General features: G+C 33.7%; 1 protein-coding gene across 1 annotated transcript; it reads left to right on the top strand.

Moving 5' to 3' along the window:
• LOC109726574 (U3 small nucleolar RNA-associated protein 25) lies at window positions 740-23,916 on the top strand. Its single transcript, XM_020256239.1, has 25 exons — window positions 740-1,044; window positions 2,704-2,814; window positions 3,366-3,498; window positions 4,267-4,361; window positions 4,744-4,924; window positions 5,612-5,753; window positions 5,946-6,069; window positions 8,123-8,223; window positions 8,311-8,442; window positions 9,172-9,252; window positions 10,713-10,888; window positions 17,219-17,291; window positions 18,266-18,325; window positions 18,467-18,505; window positions 18,596-18,684; window positions 19,048-19,112; window positions 19,276-19,322; window positions 19,390-19,449; window positions 19,717-19,788; window positions 20,539-20,568; window positions 20,661-20,755; window positions 20,909-21,014; window positions 21,760-21,822; window positions 21,924-21,992; window positions 23,620-23,916. Exons 2-25 carry the CDS (start codon window positions 2,712-2,714, stop codon window positions 23,692-23,694), a joined length of 2,211 nt encoding a protein of 736 aa, XP_020111828.1. The 5' UTR covers window positions 740-1,044; window positions 2,704-2,711; the 3' UTR covers window positions 23,695-23,916.

Here is a 24,790-nt window from a genome sequence, read left to right as displayed (position 1 = left end):
TTTCGATGTTGCGACTTTCGAATCGTCGATCAGCTCCGTTAAACTTGATCTCGAGTATTGGAGTACCAAAAAAATAAATTTTATTATTTTTTGATATCATTTGCCTAGTGATCGAATGGGTTCAAAATCAACAAATTTCAATGGCCGTAGTGAGCCGTTTGCAAGTTTAACGGTGTAGAAATATCCAAATCACGTGAAATTTTGATAGAAAATTCTTTATACTATATAAAATAAGATCAATATCTTTGATTTAAAATTTTAATGTCATATTATTATATTTTGTAAAATTTTTATTTTCAGCCGTTGATTTTGAACCCCTTCGTTCACTAGGCAAATAATATCGTAAAATTATAAAATTTATTTTCTAGGTACTTTAAATACCCTAGATCAAGTTTAACGGAGCTGATCGACGATTCGAAAATCGCAACATCGAAAACGAGCTAGAAGTACGGAAGGCTCCGTGCTTCCGATAGCATAGTAACCTCACTCTATATATATAATATTCGGGTTTGGGTCTAGTAAATACAAAATTTCTACTCGTATCTATATTCGTCGAATTTTTATTTTTTATACCCATAATAAAATTCATATCAGTTTATCTCGAATAAAATCTGCCCCGCTTCGAATTCGAATAATATTTCGGGTATCCATACCCGCTGACACCTCTCGCGCTCGCGGGCCGCGGCTCGTCTAAAACTTCGCTCTTCGCCTCGCCCAAAGCTTACACAAAAAAAAAAAAAAAAAAAAAAAAAAAAAACCGCTCGATATATCGCCCACCTCCCCAAAACAAAACAAAAAATCACTCGATCAAAAAGGTTCCGCCCTAACGTCTCACCCCTGCCGCCGACCCCAGCCCGGCGCCATCCCTTCCCTTCCGGCCGCTCGCCGAACGCCATCGGAAGCCCCTGCGAGGCCACATCAAAGGTCGGGTTCTTTGCTCTTCAGAAATCAGAACCCTCCTCGTCGCCTCTTCCGCTTCCGCTTCCGCTTCCGCTTCCGCTCTCCAACGGTGGATCGGTAATCTGGTGGTTCTTTACAAACCAGGTACGAATCGTCTGAATTTTTATGCTTTAGTTTCTCTCTCTCTCTCTCTCTCTCTCTCTCTCTCCTTTATTTCATCTTCTCTTAATTGCTGACCGTATGGTTTTGAGTAACAAGACCATGACTATAAAATCAATAAAACACTATTAATCTTTTACGACAAAATGGTGCTTCTGCTAATGCCAAAAGGTTGTTCAGTTCAAAAACAAATTATAGCCAAACTTGAGTGCGGTCTAACACCAAAAGTCTTTCAAAAACTACAGCACTAACACTTGGAGAATCCTTCATCAAAATTTTCTACGAGTTCTTCAATTTATTGTAGTGTCTCTCACCCCCTCTCTTTACTTATATATATATATATTTCGAGAAATAGTATTTATTTTTAATATAATAAATAGATAATATTATTATGTAATGTAATGTATTAGTTATAAATATTATTTATAAATATATAGTAATTTATTTTTTTATAGTATTAAATATATACTATTATATATTATGTTACATAATTATTATGTAATATATTTTAAATATATTTTATTTATAAATATAAATTATAATTATTATATATATGTAATATGATACTTATTATATATTAGTGATATAATATAATAATATATAAGAGGAGAAATATATATAATAGCTTTTTATTTATAACTTTGTCTTTTTCGCTTACAACCAAACACCATAATGAAAACTATTTTTTTTTTTTTTTTTTTTTTTTTTTTTTTTTCTACAAACCAAACACTAGAGAGCGTAAAATTTAGGGCTTTTTTTGCATTTAGACCCTTGACAATTTTTATTTTAAAAATAGCCCTGTCAAAATTTAATTTGCAAAAATGGCCCTGGCTGCCACCAGCGGCCCACGTCAGCGCCACGCGGGCAGGGCGGGGCCCATGTGTTAAGTTGAACACGGTGAACATTCACGTGTTTGAACCGGTGAATGGTTTCACGAGTTTAGTACGTATTTTTTGTTACGTATTTTTGTATATTGAAAGTGGAATAAGGAGTAGGGATGTCAATAGGTATGGATATCCGAAATATTATCGAATTCAAACCCGAATAAATTATATATATATCCATAATTTATTTTGTTATATTAAATAAATATTAATAATTTTTATTCCTTAGATCTTCATCCAACCCAGCGGATTTTAAAAATCTATACCGTTGGATGAAGATCTAAGGAATAAAAATTATTAAATATTTTATATATTGTATAAATAAACAAAAATAAATTACGTATATATATATAATTTATTCGGGTTTGGATTCGGATAATATTTCGGGTATCCATACCTATTGGCATCCCTACTCCTTATTCCACTTTTCAATATACAAAAAATACGCAAGAAATACGGTGAACCATTCACCGTGTTTAGACACGGTGAATGATTCATCGTATTCAACTTAATACCCTGGCCCTAGCCCTGCCCGCGTGGCGCTGATGTGGAGCCTGCGTGGCAGGGACAGGGCCATTTTTGCAATTTTAATTTTGATAGGGCTATTTTTAAAATAAAAACTGCTCAGGGGGCTATTTGCAAAAAAAGCCCTAAAATTTATGTTCCTCCGAAATTTTGTTTTCCACCGAAATTTTTTTTTTTTTTCACAGTTTTACGTCGAACCAAATAACCCCTAAGAGAAAAAGTTACTTCTTTGCAGGACTGAATATGCATAAAACTAAGCTAATAAAAGAACCTATGAAGGAATCAAGAAGGACAGTTTTTCCTGATGATAAGTGGGCAACAGGCGCTTCATCATCATCCTCTTCGGGTGAATATTTATGCTGCAAAATGTCCATCTCTCCATAAAGATTTCATTGGGCATCTAGGATAGGATTGGATTGGATTGGATAGGATTAGAAGAGAGAATGAAGTTGGATGAGAGGGAGGTTATAACAACTCACAGGTTTCCAAGGTCACGATGGAGGAGTGGGTCCGGTGGGATACAATGGGACTTTCAAATTGCAGGCATCATCATCAATCTCGACCTCTTGGTTGGATTTGATTGTCTCATTCTGTCAAAATTATTTGACACAGTCGAATTCGATAATCCTGACCTTTGGCAACTTCGAATGCCATCAAGTTGCTAAACACTCTTCCAACATTACTCTCTTATTAGGACAACTGTCTAGTATTTCATCTTAATGAATACCATAGAACCGCATAGATTGCTTGAAACTGCATAAGCTAACTGTAGGCATGCTTTGCTCGGTGCAACATAATTGGATATACACCGCTTTCTCAAATAGAATCACTTAATACCTAAATTATACCATATTGTAGCTTTGTGACATTTGATCTCACTGTGTAAAATTTATTCAGGGCTCTCTGCTGAAGAATATATTGATTCTGCTGTTCCGGAGGACTATGATGTTGGGGATTTGTCAGTATTTGACAGTTTGTTGAAGGCATTGGCATCGGATAAGAAGAAACTCAAGGCCTTGGACCGAAAGAGGTAGGGCATTGTTAGAAAGATCAATCTCTCTTTTTATCTTCTCCCAGTAATTTTGGGAGTAATATGCTAAGAAAAAAAACTAACATACCTTGTAAGCTACAGAATAAATTATGTCACTATCTCAAGGAAATAATAGCAGTGTTGGGTAGAGATTCAATTTTGTTTCGCAGAATATTCTAATGATGCATTAGCCTTTTTGGTCCGCAAATCAGTTTCTTGGAAATTTTTGATCTTTTTGCTTAGCTATTTGAAGGTTTATATAAAAATAGGTTCTTTGGGCAGATTGGCAAGAAACACAGTAAGATCATCTAGAAAGATCTTCTAAAGTGACAGTAATGTTGCTATTACTAAAGTTGTCATTCTTCGATCTTCTTCTGATGCCAATTTCGGCCTGAGATAGTATGCCCATCTTTCTACTTTTGTCTTGCTTTATCAGTATTTGAATGAATACTGTCATTGTTCTTCTTAGCTAAAAAGTTGATCAAATATTGACGTTTTAAGATACTTAAGTGGCAGTTTGATCCACTTTTGACATAGCAGGTGTTGAGACAAGAGGTACCTTATTCTGCTTTATCTTATTCAGGCTTCCCTTGCTCTTTATTATTCTTTGTCGTTGCAATATGTCGGCTTGAATTTATTCGGCTGCGTTGTAACTTTTCTAATATTTCTAGTGTACTGAAGCAATTAAATTATTTATTGCAATTGCTTTGTTGGGATGTGTTGTGATATTATAGAACTTCAAGCTTTCTGTAATTTGCTTTTTTGCAGACAAAGAGAACAAGAGGGTAGAAAAGTTGAGGCAGGCAGACAGCGCACTCTAAAATCTGCCAAATTGTATGAGGAAGAAGATGTTGGTAAAGAAGGTAAATCAATATTTTTATCAGAAATACTTATTGCCCAGCAGTATTTGTCAGTTGTGACATCAATGGTCCTTACTTGCAGTTGATACCTTCAAGTAAATTTCAAATTCCAAATTTCTTTTATTGGACCATCATAGCTGGTGTCCTTATTGCTGTGCTGATTTTGAGAATAGGAGAATTATTAGGACCTTTTATAGCTTACTGACTTGAGCTCATTTAGCTACATGTTAATTAAACTGTTGCTATTTCTCCAAAGCTGTTGGTCAGATATTGATCCTTAACATTTAGGTGAATGAGCGAGCACTGCACTGTGTGCGCATGCTCTTTTACTTTATTATCTGAAACTTGAATTCCAAATGATAAGTTTGTTTAATTCTTGGATCAGGTAGTAGTGAATCTAGTCTGGCAGATAATGCAGGAGATGATCTACAGGGAGACCAGGTAGCCGATGCTTTGGACCTGTCTGAGGATGATGACACAGAAAATGAGGATGAAGCCTCGGATGGAGATGAATCAGAACAGCAAGATGGCCTTCAGGATATTGCTAATGGAAAGGAGAGCTCAAGGTTGTTTCTTTTTTTTCGCGTATCCAATTTTGTTGCTGTTATGTTGTATTTAAAATCAATTGCCTTTCCTAAAATCCATTGCCTTTGAAAAATGCCTTCAAGAAAATATTAGGCCTACCGATGTGTGTACTGTGCTCTCTTGCACACTATTTCGAAATTGCAAAAATAGTACTTTCAAGTAATAGCTCATAGGACACTGTTGATCTTCTTAGTTTTCATATTGATGCTTACATTAACCCTCCTCTTTTCATTTGTTGTTGGCTTAGTTACTCTAACTGTTCATGAAAACTTGGTACTTATTTTCTCTGCTAATCCTCTGCCATCGAAAATAGCAAAATTTCTCTCAATAAAATGTATGTTGACTGGATTTGCTTAATGTTGCCATAAGGGAATAATTGATGGAAAAAACCAGGAGACTTGATCTCGCCTGTGCTATTCGTTATGGTAGTTATCACATTTTAAGGCTTATAAGGACTTACTAACTGGCAAATAATTTTTTTTCTTAAATTGTTTTCTATTCTGAAATTCTTGTACTGGCATCCAGTAATTTTACCAGCTGATGTGGAATATATATTTCATTTACAATACTTTTTTTGAGCATCTATGGTTTAAAAGGATTGCCGTTATTCTTTATTGCCCTATGTGTTCTTGATTCCTAGTGAAAATGACAAATTCTTTATCTAGCAGTTTTTATCGTCACTTGGGGCATATTCTTACAAAGGAAGAGGCCAATGAGTTGATGAAACAGAAATGGACGTTTAAATGGGAGTTGCCTGCTGGTGACATGCAAATGTCCAAATGGGTGGGGACAGGAGAACCAATTTCGAAGGTACTTGCTTGAATTACCATAGGACTATAGGAGTATAGATCAATGCACTCGTGAAAATTTTCAAACTCTTGACATCTTATTATAATTTCTTGAAGTATCACTGTAAGCTTCACTTATGCCATCAGTTGACGAGCCTTTTACCAAGATAAGCTGGCAGTTTACATAATTGCAGTACATGTCATTTGTTGGTAGGAACATGGCAGCAATATAGCTTGTGAGCTCAAGGATAAGTTGTACAACCATTGGCAAAATATCTACAAGACTTCTAGATCCAATGATTTTAACTCTTCTAGGGAAAGTTTCTTCTTTTCACTTTGTAAGTACTCCTTAACAGCATTCATATTCATCTTGCAATATCGTTCTTTGATATTTTTCTAGTGTTGAAAATTGTTTGCGCACTGCAGAAAGCAGTCTTCCAAATTGAGGAGACAAATCTTTTTTTATTTGAGATGATATTCTTAAATGAAGGAGAATAAGATATGAAAGATGATGGCTCTTAAAATTACAGAAAGTAGAGCCGTTTTAACGGATGATGCATCCTTTGAGACATCTTGTCACGTTGAGGGTATCTAGGAATCTTCGAGTGAATTGACAGCTAGTGTTGATAAATCAGATATGAACAATATATTGCTTGATGTGCTATTTGGGGGGTACAGTAATACTGACTCAGTCCCTCAAAGACGATTTGTAATGTTACAACCTAGGATTTGGAAGTCCTATATATAAGATATAGTAAGGCTAAACCTCTTAACCCGGCTATAGTATTTTGGGAGGTTGCTTGGCTCAAGAGGTTAAGAGGGTTAAGCATGCGAGAACTAGTGTTCTAGGATGGGTGACCCCCGGAAAGCAGGGGGTCACATGCAACCCCCTTGATTTCTTCCTTCTTCCGCTGCTCCCTGTCCTGTAAGACTCAGTCACTCAAAGAAGACCCATAGGCCACTTCCCTCTATGTCTACCTCCTATGCCGTTATTGCTCTTCCTTTTCTAATCTATTTCTGCTGCTCCTGGTCACACCAAATTGATTTATCTTCTTTCTCCAGAGAAGACGCCCTTACCCCCTACAGCACCACCCCCCCCCCTCCCAAGCCACACACTTCTTTTTCTTTTCTTCTCTTTCTCTTATGGACCCACTTTTGTTTTGTGGAATCTGCTGTTCTGTTCCAACTTCTTTCTTTGATCTTCTGCACCAAATTTCCCTTTTATAGCTTCTAAAACATTGTGAATAGCCCTTTATGTCAGTCAAAACCACCACAAATAGTTCCTAGTTTACTTGGTTAAAATAGCTTGCATAAGATCTCCTTGGCAGCCAGCATATGTTGTTTTATTATGAATTTATGATTCTTGCCTAGAACCATAATTTTAGACAATTGACTTAAAGAGTGAACTTAATTTCACTAATTTTCTTAGTACCAGATTTCTATTATCTAGTCAGTAGATGATCATCTTGTGGAAGATCCAGTAACCTCAAACTTCTTTTTCCTGTTGCTTGTGATATTCGGCAAGATAATGACTCGGTTTGTGTTAAATAGTCTCCAATTGCTTATTTTATGTTGAATCACATCCATGCAGCAGTTGATTGCACAATATTTCAAGTTTTCAACTACTTAGGATTATTAAGTTGTTCAAGCTGCTACTTGATGGTAGTATGAAGCTTAATATTAAGCCCAAGATCATCTGCCTTTACTCATGATTCGATGGTGGCTGTCCTTGTCTTTGTCTTAGCGAGTCCCCGGTGGTCCTTGTTTACCTTGAGTTTTATATCTGAGATAAAATCTATCTGCAAACTTCTTTATATCTTAGAACGAAAATTCAAATTGCTTAGATCTTGGTCTAAATATTTACTTCTTGGAGGTAGTAATTGATTTTGATTTGGGATCTCCTTTTTGCCTTTGGCATCTTAAAGATTATTCTCCTAATTTTTAACATTTTAAAGATGATTTTATGTTGTTTCTTAATTATTTTGAGCTGTGAATATGCTATTTTTTTGTTTATACTGTTTTCTCAATATGGTTTTTGTTACTTCATATATTTACAGTTCCGGGTGTGCCTTGCCTCAATTATATATTTATCTAATTATCTTTCTCATGATATATTCATCTACATTATCTGTAGGAACTTTAAAATTGATGCCTTTCCTACTGTTTAGAAAATGAGTAAGAAGAGGAGGGGGTTTACCTATTGAATACATAAGTACTTAATTTTTTATATGCCGAGAAAACTTCATTCTCAGAGTATTTTGATTTTTGGTTCCTTTGCTTGTTATATTTCTTATCTACCTTTCTAGCATTTCATTTTGAGAATATCTGCGAGAAAGATTTGATGCTGGCTATTTGTATTAGGGTTTATTAATTTGCCTGCATTTTGTACAGGCAGCACTTATCGAGACATTATGCATTGCAACAAGAGGCCATTCTATCTCAAAGGCAGCAAAGAGGATTCAAGTATTATGGACGCATATATTATGCATGCTGTATGACTAGATCATTGTGATTTTTTTGTTTGTAGCTGGTGACAGTTCTTGAACAGTAATTGATATGTCAACATTTGCTTTTTGCAGTTAAATCATGTTTATAGGACAAGAAATCTTGTGCTTAAAAATGATGCAAAAATTTCCAAACACGGAGAACTTAAAGAGGAAGAGATTCTATGTGATGATTGCTATCTTGATCAAGGTTTTACTCGTCCAAAGGTATTATTTAGACCTTTGTTATCTGGTAGAAATACTGACAACTTACTGGAAACTTCTTATGTTTTACATATTTTCTTTCCTTTTTCTTTCCTTTTTCTTCCTCCTTTTACATAGTTTCAGTATGCTTATTTTTGTATGCATTTGAACACAATTCTATGCGATTGAATTGGTCGGGGGGTTGGCTTATTGTTTGCAATCTAATGACTGTTGAGTTTTGTTTCCCAACAAAAGGCAAAAGAATTATAGTAACTTTTTTTTGCTTCTTTTTTTTTGATTTTTTTTTTTTTTTTGATTGTTGGAACTTATGTCCTTCTCAACCCTTTTTATAATCTAGAAGTCTGGTATTTGAAGTTTCATCTGCCTGATACATCCCGGTGATGTAAAATGTAAATTCGGCTAGATTGGATGGTCTATGCTGTAGCGGAACTGTTAACCTAGCAGAAACACTAATATTTTTGGATAGTTTTATGCATTGACCAACTATAAATTTGATGATATTTTCTGCTGTCTGTTTTTATGTATGCTCCTGCCGTATCTTAGCATGCTATAATAGAATATAGTTGTTTCATAGTATGTGATGCATTAATGTTTGTTTAAAGACTTGATGAGAGATACCATGGGTTGTCTCTCTAAAAGTTTGTAGTGATTTTTGATGTATCATCTTGCCGTAATATCATAAGATTTTCACATTGGATTGTTGATCTTTTGATTGTGATTTAATATTTGTAGGTTGTTATTTTGTTGCCACTTGCAAGTATTGCATTACGTGTCGTGAAGAGGCTAATTCAGCTTACTCCGCTCTCAAGCAGGGTATATCTTATTATCTTTTGATGCTTGAGTTTGTTCTTTTTTTTAAACTATGCAACATGTTTGATTATGTGCAAACTATGGTAAATCGTAGCATGCATATGCAGTTCGCATGAGATAAAGTAAACCATAGTTATTATGAATTATACAAATTTTTCAGGAAAACATAGAAGAAACAGGAAATATAGAATTTGTGAGCGCTAAAATGTATTGAACATTATCACATTATACGTCTTACAGTTTTAAGTAACTTGTTACATAAGAATATTTTACATACAAAAAGTTCAATATCAAAATAAATCTACGAAGTTATATATTCTGAAGTTAATGCTCAGTTGTTTGTGCATCGAGTAGCTTATTTGTATCTGCCTATTATACAGTGTTTATGTCATATCTAGATGCCGACTATGCAGGATGGTCAAAGCTAGGGTTTTTTTTTTTTTGGGCTTTTTTTGCATTTAGCCCCTTGGCAAATTTTTATTTTAAAAATAGCCCTGTCAAAATTTAATTTGCAAAAATGGCCCTAGGCCTGCCACGCAGGCGCTACGTCAGCGCCACGCGGGCGGGGCTGGGGGCGGTAGTTATGTTAAACACGGTGAACCATTCATCGTGTCTAAACACGGTGAATGGTTCACCGTGTTTAGTACGTATTTTTTGTATATTGAAAAGATGAATAGGTAATTTGTATTCATTTTCTTCTCTTTTTCAAAAATCCGAACCCGAACCCGAAAATCAAATTAAAATCCAAACCCGGATCCGAACCCGACGGATTTTAAAAATTCATATCCATATCCATATCCGACCAAAAACTCGAAACCCGAACCTGAACCCAGCGGGTTTTAAAAATCTATACTATTGGATGAAGATCTAAGAAATAAAAATTATTAAATATTTTATATATTGTATAAATAAATAAAAATAAATTATGTATATATATATAATTTATTCGGGTTTGGATTCGAATAATATTTCGGATATCCATACCTATTGACATCCCTACTCATTCCTCTTTTCAATATACAAAAAATACGTACTAAACACGGTGAACCATTCACCGTGTTTGAACACGGTGAATGGTTCACCGTGTTCAACTTAACACACGGGCCCCGGCCCTGCCCGCGTGGCGTTGACGTGGCGCCTGCGTGCCAGGCCAAGGGCCATTTTTGCAAATTAAATTTTGACAGGTTTAATTTTAAAATAAAAATTTGTCAGGGGGCTAAATGCAAAAAAAGCCCTTTTTTTTTTCAAGAAACATTACTGTCTCATAGTACTTACTCCATTTGTCTTTGTTACACTAATGCTACCATTTGAATCAGCCGTCGGTCATGTGTATCTTGTACAAACCAGTGGTTCGTGCAATGAGAATTAGGAAAGATATCTATAGTATATTAATTAGGAAAGATAACTATAGTATATTAATTTTGTTACGCGCTAATGTGATAGTAATTTATCTATGAATACAGGCCAATGTGGGGCATCTCAATCGTTTTACTGAAGAATTTGGAGCCGAGGATGTTGAAGATGCTGATGATGAGGATGAGAATTCAAAATCTAAAAAGCATCCAAAACCGGCGGACTTTACAGCCCTATTCAATGGAAATAACAATGATCACTTTGTGCTGGGGATAAAGTTTACCAAGTACGAATTTTTTCGCTTACCTTCATTTTAGTCAATTTATGTCCTCACATGCTGATTTAGTTTTAAAGTACTCATAAATTATATTTTTTAGTTGCAAGTTTTGTGTGCTTGTCGGGCACAATTTGCAATTATGTAACTTGCTTCTTTGTTCTATTGTTTTGACTATAAGCCACCTCTTAACTCATGGGTAATATAGCGGCTTAAGGCTGTAAGAAGGTTAAGTTTGATGAATATTAAATATCCCTCAGCGACCCAAAAGCAAGGATTTCCTGCGCCGTTTGTGCTGCCCCTGCCGACGGTGCATATTGTGCTGAGGCCGTGGCCAACACATGACAATACATGTGCCGAGCGTTTTGTCAATATGCGCCAGCATGACCCTATGCCATGTGCTGACACGATTTATATATAGAGTTGAGCTAGAATACACCTAAAAGTATCAATCCATTGGTGCTTTTAAGTTTCTAACCTTTAGATCTACCCTTTGACAATTAGTAGCCTTTGGATCAAACACTATTCCACCAACCACCACCTACCACCATCATCCTAGCCCTACATCACCTCCATCCAAGGGCTACAAACCTAAAAGCACCACTACATTGGTACTTTTAGAGCTATGCTAGCTCAATTCTTTATATATATATGTATGTATGTATATAAACTAGGCTACAATGCTTTTACATACATACATACATACATACATACATATATATATATATATATATATATGTATATATATATATAGAGTTGAGCTGGAATACTATCGGTAGCAAACGGGCTCCGTTGCCACCCATTTGTTTTCAATAATGGAGCCTCCAAATCGACGATCGGCACCGTTGAAAATGATCTATATCACTTGAAGTATCTAGAAATCAAATTTTATAATTTTTTGACATCATTTACCTTACGATCAAAAGGTCACAAAATTGACAATTTTTAACGGCCGGTATGGGATACTTGCTAGTTTAACGGTGTAAAAGAATCGGAATCGGTTGAATTTCAATAGAAAATTCTATTCACTACCTAGATAAAGATCAATAACTCTGATCTTAAATTGAAGGATCTAATCATCCATTTTTTGGATGTCGTTCGATTTCGACTGTTCATTTTATGCACGCTTGATGGACTTTATTATGATTTCGAAAAATTAAGAAATTTATTTTCTAAAAGTTTCAAATACTCTAGATCATATTTAATGGAGTGGATCGTCGATTCGGAAGCCTTATCATCGTAAACAACTTATGAGTACGAAGGGCTCTATACTCATAAGAGTATAGTAGCCCTACTCTACATTTATATACACATACATATATATACATACATATATACATACATACATACATACATATATATACATACATATATACATACATGCATATACATACATATATACATACATACATACATGCATATATATGTACATACATATATATACATACATAGACACACACACACACACACACACACATATATATATATATATATATATATATATACACATGTATATAAACTAGGCTACTATGCTTTTGAAAACACGCGCGCGCGTGCACACACACACACACACATGTATATAAACTAGGCTACTATGCTTTTGAAAACACGGAGGTTTTAGTGCTTTCGAGTTGTTTTCGATGATGGAACATCCGATTCAACAATCGGCTCCATTAGAAATGATCTAGTTTATTGGAACTATCTAGAAACCAAATTTCATAATTTTTTAACTTTGTTTGCCTAGTGAATAGTCTCAAAATATGCGGCTAAAAAATAAAAATCTCATAAAAAATAGTGATAGAGGACTTAAATTTCTGATCAAAAGTATTGATCTTTCTCTCAATGGCAACTAATATTTTTTATTAAAATTTCATCTAATTTGGATTGTTCTACATTGTTGAACTTACAAACATGCCACATTGGCCATTAAAGTTGTCATTTTTTAGACCCTTTGATCACTTAGCAAATGATGTCGAAAAATTATGAAATTTGATATTTGGATAGTTCTAATAGCATAGATCGTGCCTAATGGAGCCGATCATCAAATCATATGCCCTCTCATCGAAAACTGCTTGAAAGCACGGAAACCTCCATGCTTTCGAAAGCACGGAAACCTCTATGCTTTCGAAAGCACGGGAGACGTATTCTTTTTCTCTCTCTTTTTGTCTCTTTCTGGACACACACACACACACATATATATGGAGTAGGACTAGTGTGCTATTAGGAGCACGGAGGTCTCCGTGCTCCTAAGCCGTTTTCGATGATGGAACTTCCGAATTGACAATCGGCTCCGTTAGACTTGATCTAGCATATTTGAAGTATTTAGAAAATAATTTTTGCGGTTTTTCGATATCATTTACCTAGTGATTGAAAGGACAAAAAATAGATGGCTAAAAATAAAAATCTCACAAAAAGTTAAAATGTAGCACTAAAATTTTCGATCAGAAATATTGATCTTGCTGTAGATAATATAAAGAATTTTCTATCAAAATTTCATCTGATTTGAATACTTCTACACCATTAAACATGTAAACGGTACACATTACCATTAAAAATTATTGATTTGAATCCTTTCGATTAATAGGTAAATTATATCAAAAAAATTGCAAAATTTATTTTCTAAGTACTTCAAATACGCTAGATCAAGTCTAACGTAGCCAATTGTCGATTCGAAAGTTCCATCATCGAAAACGGCTATTGATATATACATATACATACATTCTAGCTAAATGCACGTCGCACTAAAAAAAATATTTGTTTGGAATAATATACAATATAAAATTATTCTAAATAAAATAGAAGTATTAACCTATTTGAAAATAGAAAATAATAAACATGCAAAATATGTACAGCTGATATGATGATTTAATACATATCATGTTAAACATACAATAAATATGGTTACTTAGATATTATACATTATTATAAGGGCTTTTTTGTATTTAGCCCCTCAAATTTTATTTTATTTTTTACCAATGAGCCTAACAAATTTATATTTGTATAAATAGCCCTCTCCTTGCCACACGAGCGCCTAGGTGGCGTTTAAGTTGAACATGGTGATTCAATCACCGTGTTTAAACTCGGTGATTGGATCACCGTATTCTTTTTTGCATTTGTTATTGCTCCTAAGTTAAAAAAAAGGACTAAAGTATGGATATGAACACGACGATTCAAACACGGTGATTCAATCACCATGTTCAACTTAAAATTGCCAACGTGACGCTCGCGTGGCAAGAAGAGAGCCATATATGCAAATATAAATTTGTAGGGCCATTTATAAAAAAAAGGATTTTTGAGGGGACTAAATATAAAAAAGCCCTTATTATAAGGCTAAATTACAAAAAAAAACCCCTGTAAATACTTGTTTTTTCACTCTCCTTCCCTTACTTTCAAAAACCTACATTTTGCACCTTTAAAATTTAAAAAATGTTTTTAGGGGTACGACGTTAATGGACAGGATAAAATGACTATAAGAAAAAATTTTTTTTTAATATATTTCTATCATTTTGAAGGGCACTTCTAGGTTTTTGAAAGTTAGGGAGGAAAAGTGAAAAAGAGGTATTTATAAGGGAATTTTCTGTAATTTAGCCTTATTATAATTCAAAATAATTAGAAAATTTATACATTAATACATGACAGATTTGTTGTTAATGGAGAAGACCATTTATAACTACAAAAGTATAAATTCTCACCTTTTCCTTGCTTCTGTAAATCATCAACCGGTTTAGGCTTTCCTTCTATAAATTTCTCTTCATCAACTGATTTAGACTGTGTTTGTAGAGAGAAAGAGAGTTTCTCATTAGTTTGACAATATGTAAGAGATTTATCGGTTTTTAAATTTAACAGATTTCAAGGAGTGAGTATTACTTTTTCAAATTTAACAGGTTTAAAGGAGAGAGAGGATGTGAGAGGATTTAGGTTTTAAGGTTCCTATCTTAATAAAGAAAGAGATAAGATTTTCTCATTTATTTGACAAAATACAGAAAATTTGGCAATTTTTAGATTTAAAAGATTTGAGGGGGAGAGAGAGAGGATGAGGATGTGAAAGGATTTAAGGTTTAAGCTTCCTCTCTTGATAAAGAACGCTCTCTTGATAAAGAAAGAGATAAGAGATACTTTGAAATTAGAATCAAATAAAAAATTTCATCTTTTCCTATGGAGGGAATTATTTTTTTTTTTTACTTTTTTGGAAAAAAGGAGAGAGGTGGAACAGAAATTAATAAAGCTACATTAGAGAAGAGTACTTATTTAAAGGGACAATTAATATATGGTGGGGGGGTATTATTGTCAAAAAAATGACAAATACTCTCTCTCTCTCTCTATATATATTTGCTTATATTGGGGTCTCTTAGATTTAGTTTAATGTAAAACTTTTGCAAATGTTTTTCCATACTTCAAATATAATGATCTTGTAAATCTACTAATGTTTGGAGCAATTAGTAAGTTTCATTACATAATAAGACCAGCTATTAGTGAAAAAAAATGCACGGAAGAAGATTTCCTTGAATTTTTTTATCATTTTATATCTTATAAATTTACCCATGGTAGTGTTTCCCTATGCATACATACAATGATTTTTTCTTTTTTTTAGTTTTTAAGATGTTTATGACTTTATTCTTACTAAATTGTGTAAGATACAATAGATAAAATATTCTTATATCCTTTAGAGATATTAAAACACTCCAGAAAACTAATTTTTCTCAAGAATTTAACAAAAAAGCTGAAGCTAATCTGTGCCTTTGTGCCCGGGGGGCATGCCCACATTGGCACGTCCTTTGCCACCGTGCCGTGCCATGCTACTGTACCAGCAGCACGGACAGTGCTAGTGGCATGACAATCCTTGCCGAGAAGAGGAAAAAGACTTTGGCTAGTTTCATAAAAAGACTCCCTTAATAAAACGATCAGATGATCCTATTCTTTTTTGGCAAGCTAGCAGTTAACATTGTCTTTAACTTTTTTTGATTATCCAGAATTATAGTTGCTTGGACATTATCATTTCATTGTCCAAAAGTAGTTTTTTTTCTAGTGGGGTTAGTGGAGTAGAAATCACATGGCACATGCTATCTATCAACTCTAATAGGCAGCATCTTTGGTTTTTTTCTGATTAGGTACTTCAATGATGATCCTTGTTGTGAAGATGAGTACTGAACCATCGATTTGCATATTTTGAAAGTTTACTTTTTTGAGAGTGTTCCTGTTGTATCATATATTTGGAATTTTCAGGCGCGAGATAGCTAAGGGCATGTTTGTTTCACCGAAACTGGACTTTGGGTTGAAGTGGACTTTGGGTTGAAGTGGAGTTCGGTGAAAACTACTTCTTCCCCGCTGTTTGTTTCGTAGCTATGGAAGTGAAGTTCCATTAGTTCTGTTGTTTGTTTGGTAGGAAGTGTATGATGTAAAAGTATAATTTATATATAAATAATAAATATTTTATTAAATAAAAATAATATAAGTATATTTTTATATAATTAAAATTTAATTTAAAACAACTAAATAATTTTTTTATACATAAATTATAGTAATACAATAATAAAATTATAAAGTAAAAAAATATTAATACTTAATTAATCAACTTTTATCATATTTTAAATGTACAAACTAAATAAAGAAAATATTAAAACTTAACTAATCAATTTTTATCATATTTTAGATATATTAACTGAATAAAAAAATAATTAGTAACATAATTACATATATTTAAATATAACTATCTTTATCTATTATATTATTTTATTATTTTTTTTTCACCTCTCTTCACCGTAATTGACTTCGGCCCACGATGGGGCGAAGTCAATTACGCCGTTTGAGGTTAACTCGAGTTTCGACCGTAACTTTTTTACGGCGAACCAAACAACGGAAGTGGCCGTTTAGGGCGAAAACGACTTCCCTCCTCTCCACTTCCACCCCACTTCCACCCAAACAAACATGCCCTAAGTGGAATAGCTGAGAGCCTGAGAGGGAGAGTCACTATTTAGTTACTCTGTTTCCATTGCATTTTAGGACTTGTTTCATTCATTTGTTTTATTTTTTTTCGTAGTATTATCTTTCCACCTTAAAGATTGAAATCTACATTATTTCTACATGCTTCCAAGTGATGTAGTTGCTGCTTTATGTCTAATGTAGTATCATACATCTTGACATTGTGGGATTATGGCTAACAATTGTTTATCCATATTAATTAAAACCTATGGTCCGCTTGAAAGTAACAAACTTGTTCATGGATAACTATTGTTGCTGGAATATCTACCACCATGAGCTGTGCTTACTCGTTGTTGATTGATTGTTGTCTCAATTTGGAAAGTCATGCACAAAGGTAACTTGCATTTATTCTTGTTATTGCAGGAGAACCATAAAACTGTACAGTGACTTTTATTCTTCAGACATAATTGTTGCATCTCCTCTTGGATTGGTCACTGTAAGTTTCAATTTCTGAATGCATTTCTGTATAGACTACGTAATCAGTCTATAATTTAGGTTCCTTTTAACATAATTTTCCCCTTCTACATATAATTCTATGAACTTTCTACATTTAAAAGGGCTTAGCTATTGTACATGCACATCAATACAAAGATATGAAGGCAACACAAGATGGACAGTCAAATTGCAAAACTTAGAAAATCAGGATATGATAAACTAGGGATATGACAATTCACATTTGCTTATCTTCACATTGATTTTAACTGCAAAAAAATAAATTTGGTTTGACTGCGGAAAGAAAAGAAAATAAATATGTTAAAAGTTTAATGGCCTGAAGTAAATGCTAGAACACTCGAAAAGATGGTCAGTTCCAACCTACTCACGTAGAGCTCCTAGGAATAAATTTTTTTAGTATTTATAAGCATTCTTAGTAAAAGCAGCAGAAACAAACCTTCATATGCTTTAATAACTTTGTGCATAAATCTTCTGAAATTCTTCTATATGAGAGTTATAGTTATCCTTTTGTTTTACTTGCAATAGTTAAGCAAAAAAAATCCAATTCAGCTGCTTTCTTGCTCATTTTTAAGATTAAATACCTTTATCATAGTGAATGGTATTGATCTTCAGTTTAATAGTTTATCAGTTTTTATGTATTGTACAGTTGTTTTATGTTGTGAAAGAGGTTTTGGAATTTCGTGTCCTTTTAATAACAGGCTACAACTCTTTTCCTTTTTCCTTTTCTTTATGGCAAGTTAACACATAATTTGATTGAAACTCTTTTGAGACCTTGATATTCTTTTATTTCTTTATTTTTTTTTTTCTGTTGCAAACAAATTTGCTCATCTTGGATTGTGATTGTGCTGAAAATTGTTGCTTTGAGAAATTTGTCATCTGTTTGTTCTTTCGTATAATTAATCTTTACAATAAACTGCATATATAGCTGTTATTCTTCTTAATTTTGTTTTCTGTCAGAAAATCGGGGAAACCGAGTTTGATAAGGAGAAAGATGTCGATTACCTATCGTCAATTGAGGTAATCTACCCCTTCAGTTTTCACTGTTGAGAAATTAGATATTATTTATCACATATATGATTTACTTTATTTGTTAACCTCTAGTTATTTTTTGTTTGTTTTCTTCTGAAATGACTGTGATTGCTATGTTATTCTATGCAGGTTGTGATCGTAGATCATGCAGATGTAATATCCATGCAGGTTAAACACATGATTTACGTATCAAAATTTTGTTTCCTGGTTTTATTGATTTTAGATGTTACTATTGAATTTTTGTTGAAAATTTTACAGAATTGGGTCCATGTGAATACCGTCTTTGAACATCTAAATCGTACACCATTGAAACAGCATGGTACCAATATGATGCGCCTTAGACCATGGTAGGTATGTTTTCCTTTTCTTCTGATTTTGGGATTGAAGTGGGCTAGATTTAGTTTGTTGTGTTTTCAGTATAGGAACTAGATATTGCTCCCTCTAGTGCTTCTGCTTACTTTGTTCTTACTCTTTCTCGTATATCAGTTAGTTGTTGTTACTTTCCTTGTATCTCTAATGAAAATTTTGTACTAGGAGCCTAAATTAGCTGTTCGTATCAGATAACTGTGTTTACCACTAATAGTTGCGTATAAGAATTGTAAATCATACTGTTGCTGGATGAAAGTGTTTTGCATTATATGCATTTAATGCATGTATCTTTCTTTCACTGATACCCAATATTTGTTATTATTTTCTTTTTGAATAATTAGGTATCTGGATGAGCATGCACGTTTTTATCGGCAAACAATTCTTCTGGGTTCATATCTTAATCCAGGTATTGTAACTCTTTCTTATGCGTTGGCATTATAGTTGATGATGCGTAAGATTTTTGTCTTCGGTGTTTGATTACATGTCTTCACATTTTTGTCATTTTGCATACTTGTCTTAGATGTTTGAATCTCTGATCATCATGATGTCTTTTATCTCCGTTTCAACAGATATGAATGCTCTGTTCAATCGATTTTGCGTTAATTATGAGGGGAAGGTATGTCACTTAGATGATCTTTTATATGCACTTTTTATTAGCTTGCTTATTTGTGTTTCTTTATTAGGTAAAACTGTTAACTGAGTTCAAAGGTGTTCTTCCTAAGATACTCCTCCAAGTACGGCAAGTAAGTTGGCATCCTAAGTATATTGCTCAGTACTTTGTTGGATTGTTAGATGCCTCTGTGGATACGTGTGAGCGTTCCTGCAATTTTCAGATACTTTGGAATATTCGTTTTATCATACTACAACTCCAAGAGAAATCTGTTACTCTCTTTGTTTTTCTTGTTTTTTGCCCCCCATTTTGATGTATTCTTTTCTCCTTGGAGCACAATCTATGTCTTATGTTCTTTTCAGTTGAGATTATGAAATCTAATTGCTCAACTGATTAACAGGTTTATAAGCGATTTGATGTGTCCTCAATAATTGATGCTGATGATGCCCGTCTTGATTACTTTTGCAAGAAGGTTAATATATGCATCTTCTTTTGCTGCTCATATCTATTTAGTTGCCAAAATAACTAATTAGCTTTTGATTGTGTAGATTAGAATAATGAGTTAAAAAAAGAACTACATTTGCAAAATTTAATGTAATTGGAAAAAAGCGGGCCTTCCAGGAGGGGAGAAGACAAATAACAAATAGAGCAAGCATACTTATGTGCTTCCAGTTTTTCGCCTTTTCATGCATCTTCCACATTTCTTTGGTTTTGTTCAGTTTTTTGTTGTGAAATTATAGTCTGACAAGAGGGCAAGAATGTGAAATTAGCAACATATGACATATACGTACATACGGTTGGTTGTATTTTCTAAGGTTAAGCACATATTTTGACGAATAGATTCCTCATTCTAGTTGTAAATCTTGTGAGTAATTTCATTATTTTTGAAATTGGGTTAAATGAAAGATGCCTAAACTGAATACTCAGCTTAAACTTTATAACAAACGACTGACTCATTTGAACTACAATTCTGTTGTTGTTTCTAATTCTTTGACCGGCCATAAGGCACATCATAGTGGCTTATTCTACTAACTGGAATCTAACACGATACCTTTTTAACTTTCCAGGACTTACGCCTTATAAAGTACTAGTTTTTTTTTTGTCCCCTGTCACAGCAATTATTTTTCCTATGACCTGTAATATACTAATATTTACCAATGAACATTGGCTTTCCTGTTAAATTTTTAGTACAAAATTGGTGTTTAATTATTATCTCTTGCAGGTTTTTCCGAAGATTAGGGATTCTATTGAGGTATCCTTTCTCGAGCATGGTCAGGAATTATTCCTTGAGATTACCTGCTCTTGGAGGCCTATAACCGTTAATCTGATTGTGTTTTCTTTCAGGGTGGAGTCTTGCTATTTATTAGCTCATACTTTGAATTTGTCCGCATAAGGAACTTCTTGAAATCTCAGAATGCTTCTTTCTGTTTGCTTGGGGAGTAAGGCTATCATTCTTGTCATCTCTTTAGATATTTGTAATATGATCATTAAGTGATTATGTGATACAAATGTCAATTTCTTAAGCATTTTTAACAAGAAATCCAGAGCATTTTTTTTCTAAGGTGGATTAAACTAGTATATCCTCTACCTAGGTACACAAAGCAAAGTGATATATCTCGTGCACGCATTTGGTTTTTTGAAGGCAAGCGAAAGATCATGCTGTACACTGAAAGGGCTCATTTTTACCATAGATATAAGGTTTCATCTGCTGCTTAAACATATACTCTCTTGTTTATTTTACCAGTCCGCTAAATTAGGATTAAATTGGATGTGAGATAATCTGTCCTTCAAACTATGCTAATTTTCAATCCTTCAATCCATAATCAAATTTGGTTATACTCATAAATGTGGATATGTAGATATCAATATATGTGTCAAATCCTAATCCACATTTTTTTATGGTCCTTGCCCATATTTCTGGAAGGAATATGGATATTAAATACTACCTATTCCAATATCAGATAAGCATCCGATCTGTTTTCACTTGTTTGATGTTTTTTTATCGGAATATTATGTTGTGCATGCTTAGTTGTTGTGCATGCTTAGTTGTATCAGGGCTTGGGCAGACTTTAATCAGCACCCGTTGTTCTAACCTGGAAAGGTGCTGATCTAGACATAAAGGTTAAATTGTCCAAAAAGTAGATCTGAAGAAAGTTATGCTACTCGATTCATGTTTCAGTCAAATATGAGTTAGTAATCAATACAAACCAGATAATTATACACCTGGAGTCTGACAGGGTAGTAAATTGCAAACACGCTATACCATTTAGGGGCTTATGAAATTTCCCTTAACTTTTATTCTTTTTGAGCAATATTTCCTGGGCTTCTCCTAGGATGATCCTTATATGCCTTATGTTCAATTTATGACAATAATCACTACTATCTCTTTCATCATCATTGTTACCTCTTCTATGCCAATCCTTGACTGTTTCATCAAATGCAGATTCGTGGGATAAAGAATTTAATCATTTACTCTCTTCCGGAGAGGAAGGAGTTCTATCATGAGGTCATATCTTACAATTGCTCTCATCTTTGTGTGATTTGCATCATTCTTTAAATTTTCACCAAACTAAATAATTGTGATTTATTTATTGTGTTCTTTTTCAGATCATCAATGCGCTTGATGGAACCAACATGATGTGCAGTGTCCTTTTCTCCCGTTTTGATCAGCTTAAGGTGAGGCAGGAAAAACCTTCGATATCTCTTATTATAGCATGTAGATCTACTTCAGCTTTGTTGACGCCATTATTGATGCGTCAATATACCTGGAAGATGTGGAATAGTTTTTATAAAATGTTTTATTGTTTTATCATGTATACATCTGCAACTGTGAAACTGCATAAATACCGGGACAAAGTTGGTATTTGCATGTGTATCCTTGAAATCCTTTTTATTTCCACAAACGCCCTTCCGGTATGTATACAAATTTTTTCGGTATAGATACTTCAGATTTGGCATAGATACCTTGGCAAAGGTTTGTGTGCAGAAAAGTAAGGTGTTCAAGGGGACATAGGCAAATACCAAATTTTTAGGGGTATTTGTGCGATGTTTGATATGTGCGAGCGTATAAGTACCTGCGACAAAGATATGTGCAAGGCTCAGCCCTTGAAGTTGAGAACATTTGTTTGGTGAAAAAAAAAAAAAAATCTGTATAACTACCACTAGACCAATTGCAGTCAAGAAAGGATTCAATTGCTGTGGCACGGGGTCGTGCCGGAAACTTGCCGACACCGTACGGCATGGTGTATGCCGGACCATGCTGACGCATGCCAGTCACAAAAAGTACATATGTGCCTACACATAATGATATGAAATATTAATTTTTTTAGCAACAAAATATTCTAGCTATTTATTATGTATTTTTATCAAATCTTTTGAACTTTATTGAGAAAATTACTTAAATTTAAAAAATAGAGGGTTTTGAATTATGTCATCGGCACGGCGGTTGTATCGTGCTGATATCTTGGTGGCATAATACGGCACGGTGGATACGGCCTATGCCGATAAATACTTAAATACTTGCTCTGAAGTACCATCGTATTAGGGCTTTATAATCCTTTCCTGCCTCGAAGCCTTAGACAAATAGGACCTTGTGTACCCTCTATATTTTCTGTACATGCCTTGTCTTGCACTTCTCATCTCGTCTTTTGGTTAGTAGTGCCTCTCTATGCCCCACTCCAGTCTATGATTTTGTGCATTTATTTTGGATGTAAGGTTGGAGGCTTACTTGAGTTCAATTTTGGAAACTTTTCTTTAAAATTTCAGCACAGCTTCACATAGATGAGTAGACAGATTGAAAAGCAAGCAATCAACAGACATTTAAATGCGATAGCGTTTGTTAGTTGTCACTGAAATTTGCATTTCTACTGATATCTGTCCGTGTATGGTTTTGTATTTATTGCTTATATTTATTTTATGACCTGACATCCAACTATATTGATTTGGTAATGAACCTTCATCTTTTTTTTTGGATGCTGTGATATAACCTCTGAAAACCCAATAACCAACCCAATAATTTCACCTGCAGTAAGCTCATGACCCTCACCACCCGTTGTGATAAATAAAAATGATAGGACTTTTATATCATTAGTCAGATGCTATGTTTATTATGTATTAGAGTACTTTCTTTACTGAAACATTCATATCTAAGTTGCAGTCTTCTCTACTTAGCTTTTTTGATGATTGACCAAATCTAATGCTGCTAGTTTTTTCTTTTCTCAAGTTGACATTCATTTCAAATTCATGCAAGCTTTCCTAGCATCTCATTTGGTTTGATTATTATGTTTCTTTTTTATTTTTACAGTTGGAAAGAATAGTGGGAACTTCTTCGGCCAAAAGAATGCTGTCCTCAGATAAAGATATGTTTGTGTTTTGTTGAGACCAGGAGCTGCGATCAGATAAACTTATGTAGAGTATCTGTGGGTCAATTCATTACCTACAGAGATGCAATTTTGTAACTTTATTCATAATTATAATTAGAGACTTGTCAAGAACGGCAGGAATATTCTTGTCCTAAATATTTGTGTTCCGCTAACAAATGCTTCTAAATTTACTAAATTATCTGCGTAATTTGATGGCCTAGAAGGTATTTATTGAGTAACCACAATTTTGATGATCATATATTATGTAGACTAGCTTGTGTACTGTTGGTAGTAAGGAGACTTCTGTGCTATCACGATGTTTCTGTTGTTTTCTATAGCGGGACATTCGAATTGACGATCGGCTCTGTAAAAAATAATCAATCCTATTGAAAGTATCTAGAAATTAAATTTATATATTTTGCACATTATTTGACTAGCGATTAAAAGATTTTAAAATTAATAATTTGACAGATTGATGTGATATATTTGTAAGTTTAATGTTGTGAATTTATTTTACTATGTAGAGAAAGATCAATACTTTTGATTTGAAATTTAAGTTTTTTATTATTATTTTTTATGATATTTTATTTTTAGCAATTCATTTGAGACTTTATTTTAAAGGTAAATAACGTTGAAAAATTAAGAAAATTAGTTTTCAAATATTTTTAAGTGTAGATTAGATTTAATGAAGATGACAGTTTATTCAAATATTATATCATCATAGAAAATAATTAGGTAGCACAAAGACCTTTATGTTACCAGTAGCATTCTAGCCAAGTGTTCGCCCTACTCTTTAGATGAGAGAGAGAGAGAGAGAGAGCTAGGCTTGTGTACTTCTAGTAGCACGAAGGACTTCGGGCTATCAAAGTCGTTTATGATGTTGGGATTTTTGATTGATGATCGGTTTTGTTAGACTTAATCTAGAGTATTGAAAGTATGTAAAAAAAATAAATTTCGTGATTTTTTAATATCATTTATCTAGTAATCAAATAAGCCCATTATCAACAATCAAAGGGTCATAAAATTTGTAATTTTACTAGACGATACGGTATATTTGCTTGTTTAATGGTATAGAAGAGTTGAATTAGTTAAATTTTTATTAAAATTTTTTTT

Source organism: Ananas comosus, linkage group 21, assembly GCF_001540865.1.
Source record: "Ananas comosus cultivar F153 linkage group 21, ASM154086v1, whole genome shotgun sequence".
Lineage (NCBI taxonomy): Eukaryota > Viridiplantae > Streptophyta > Magnoliopsida > Poales > Bromeliaceae > Ananas > Ananas comosus.
This window is presented reverse-complemented; position numbering and strand designations above follow the sequence as displayed.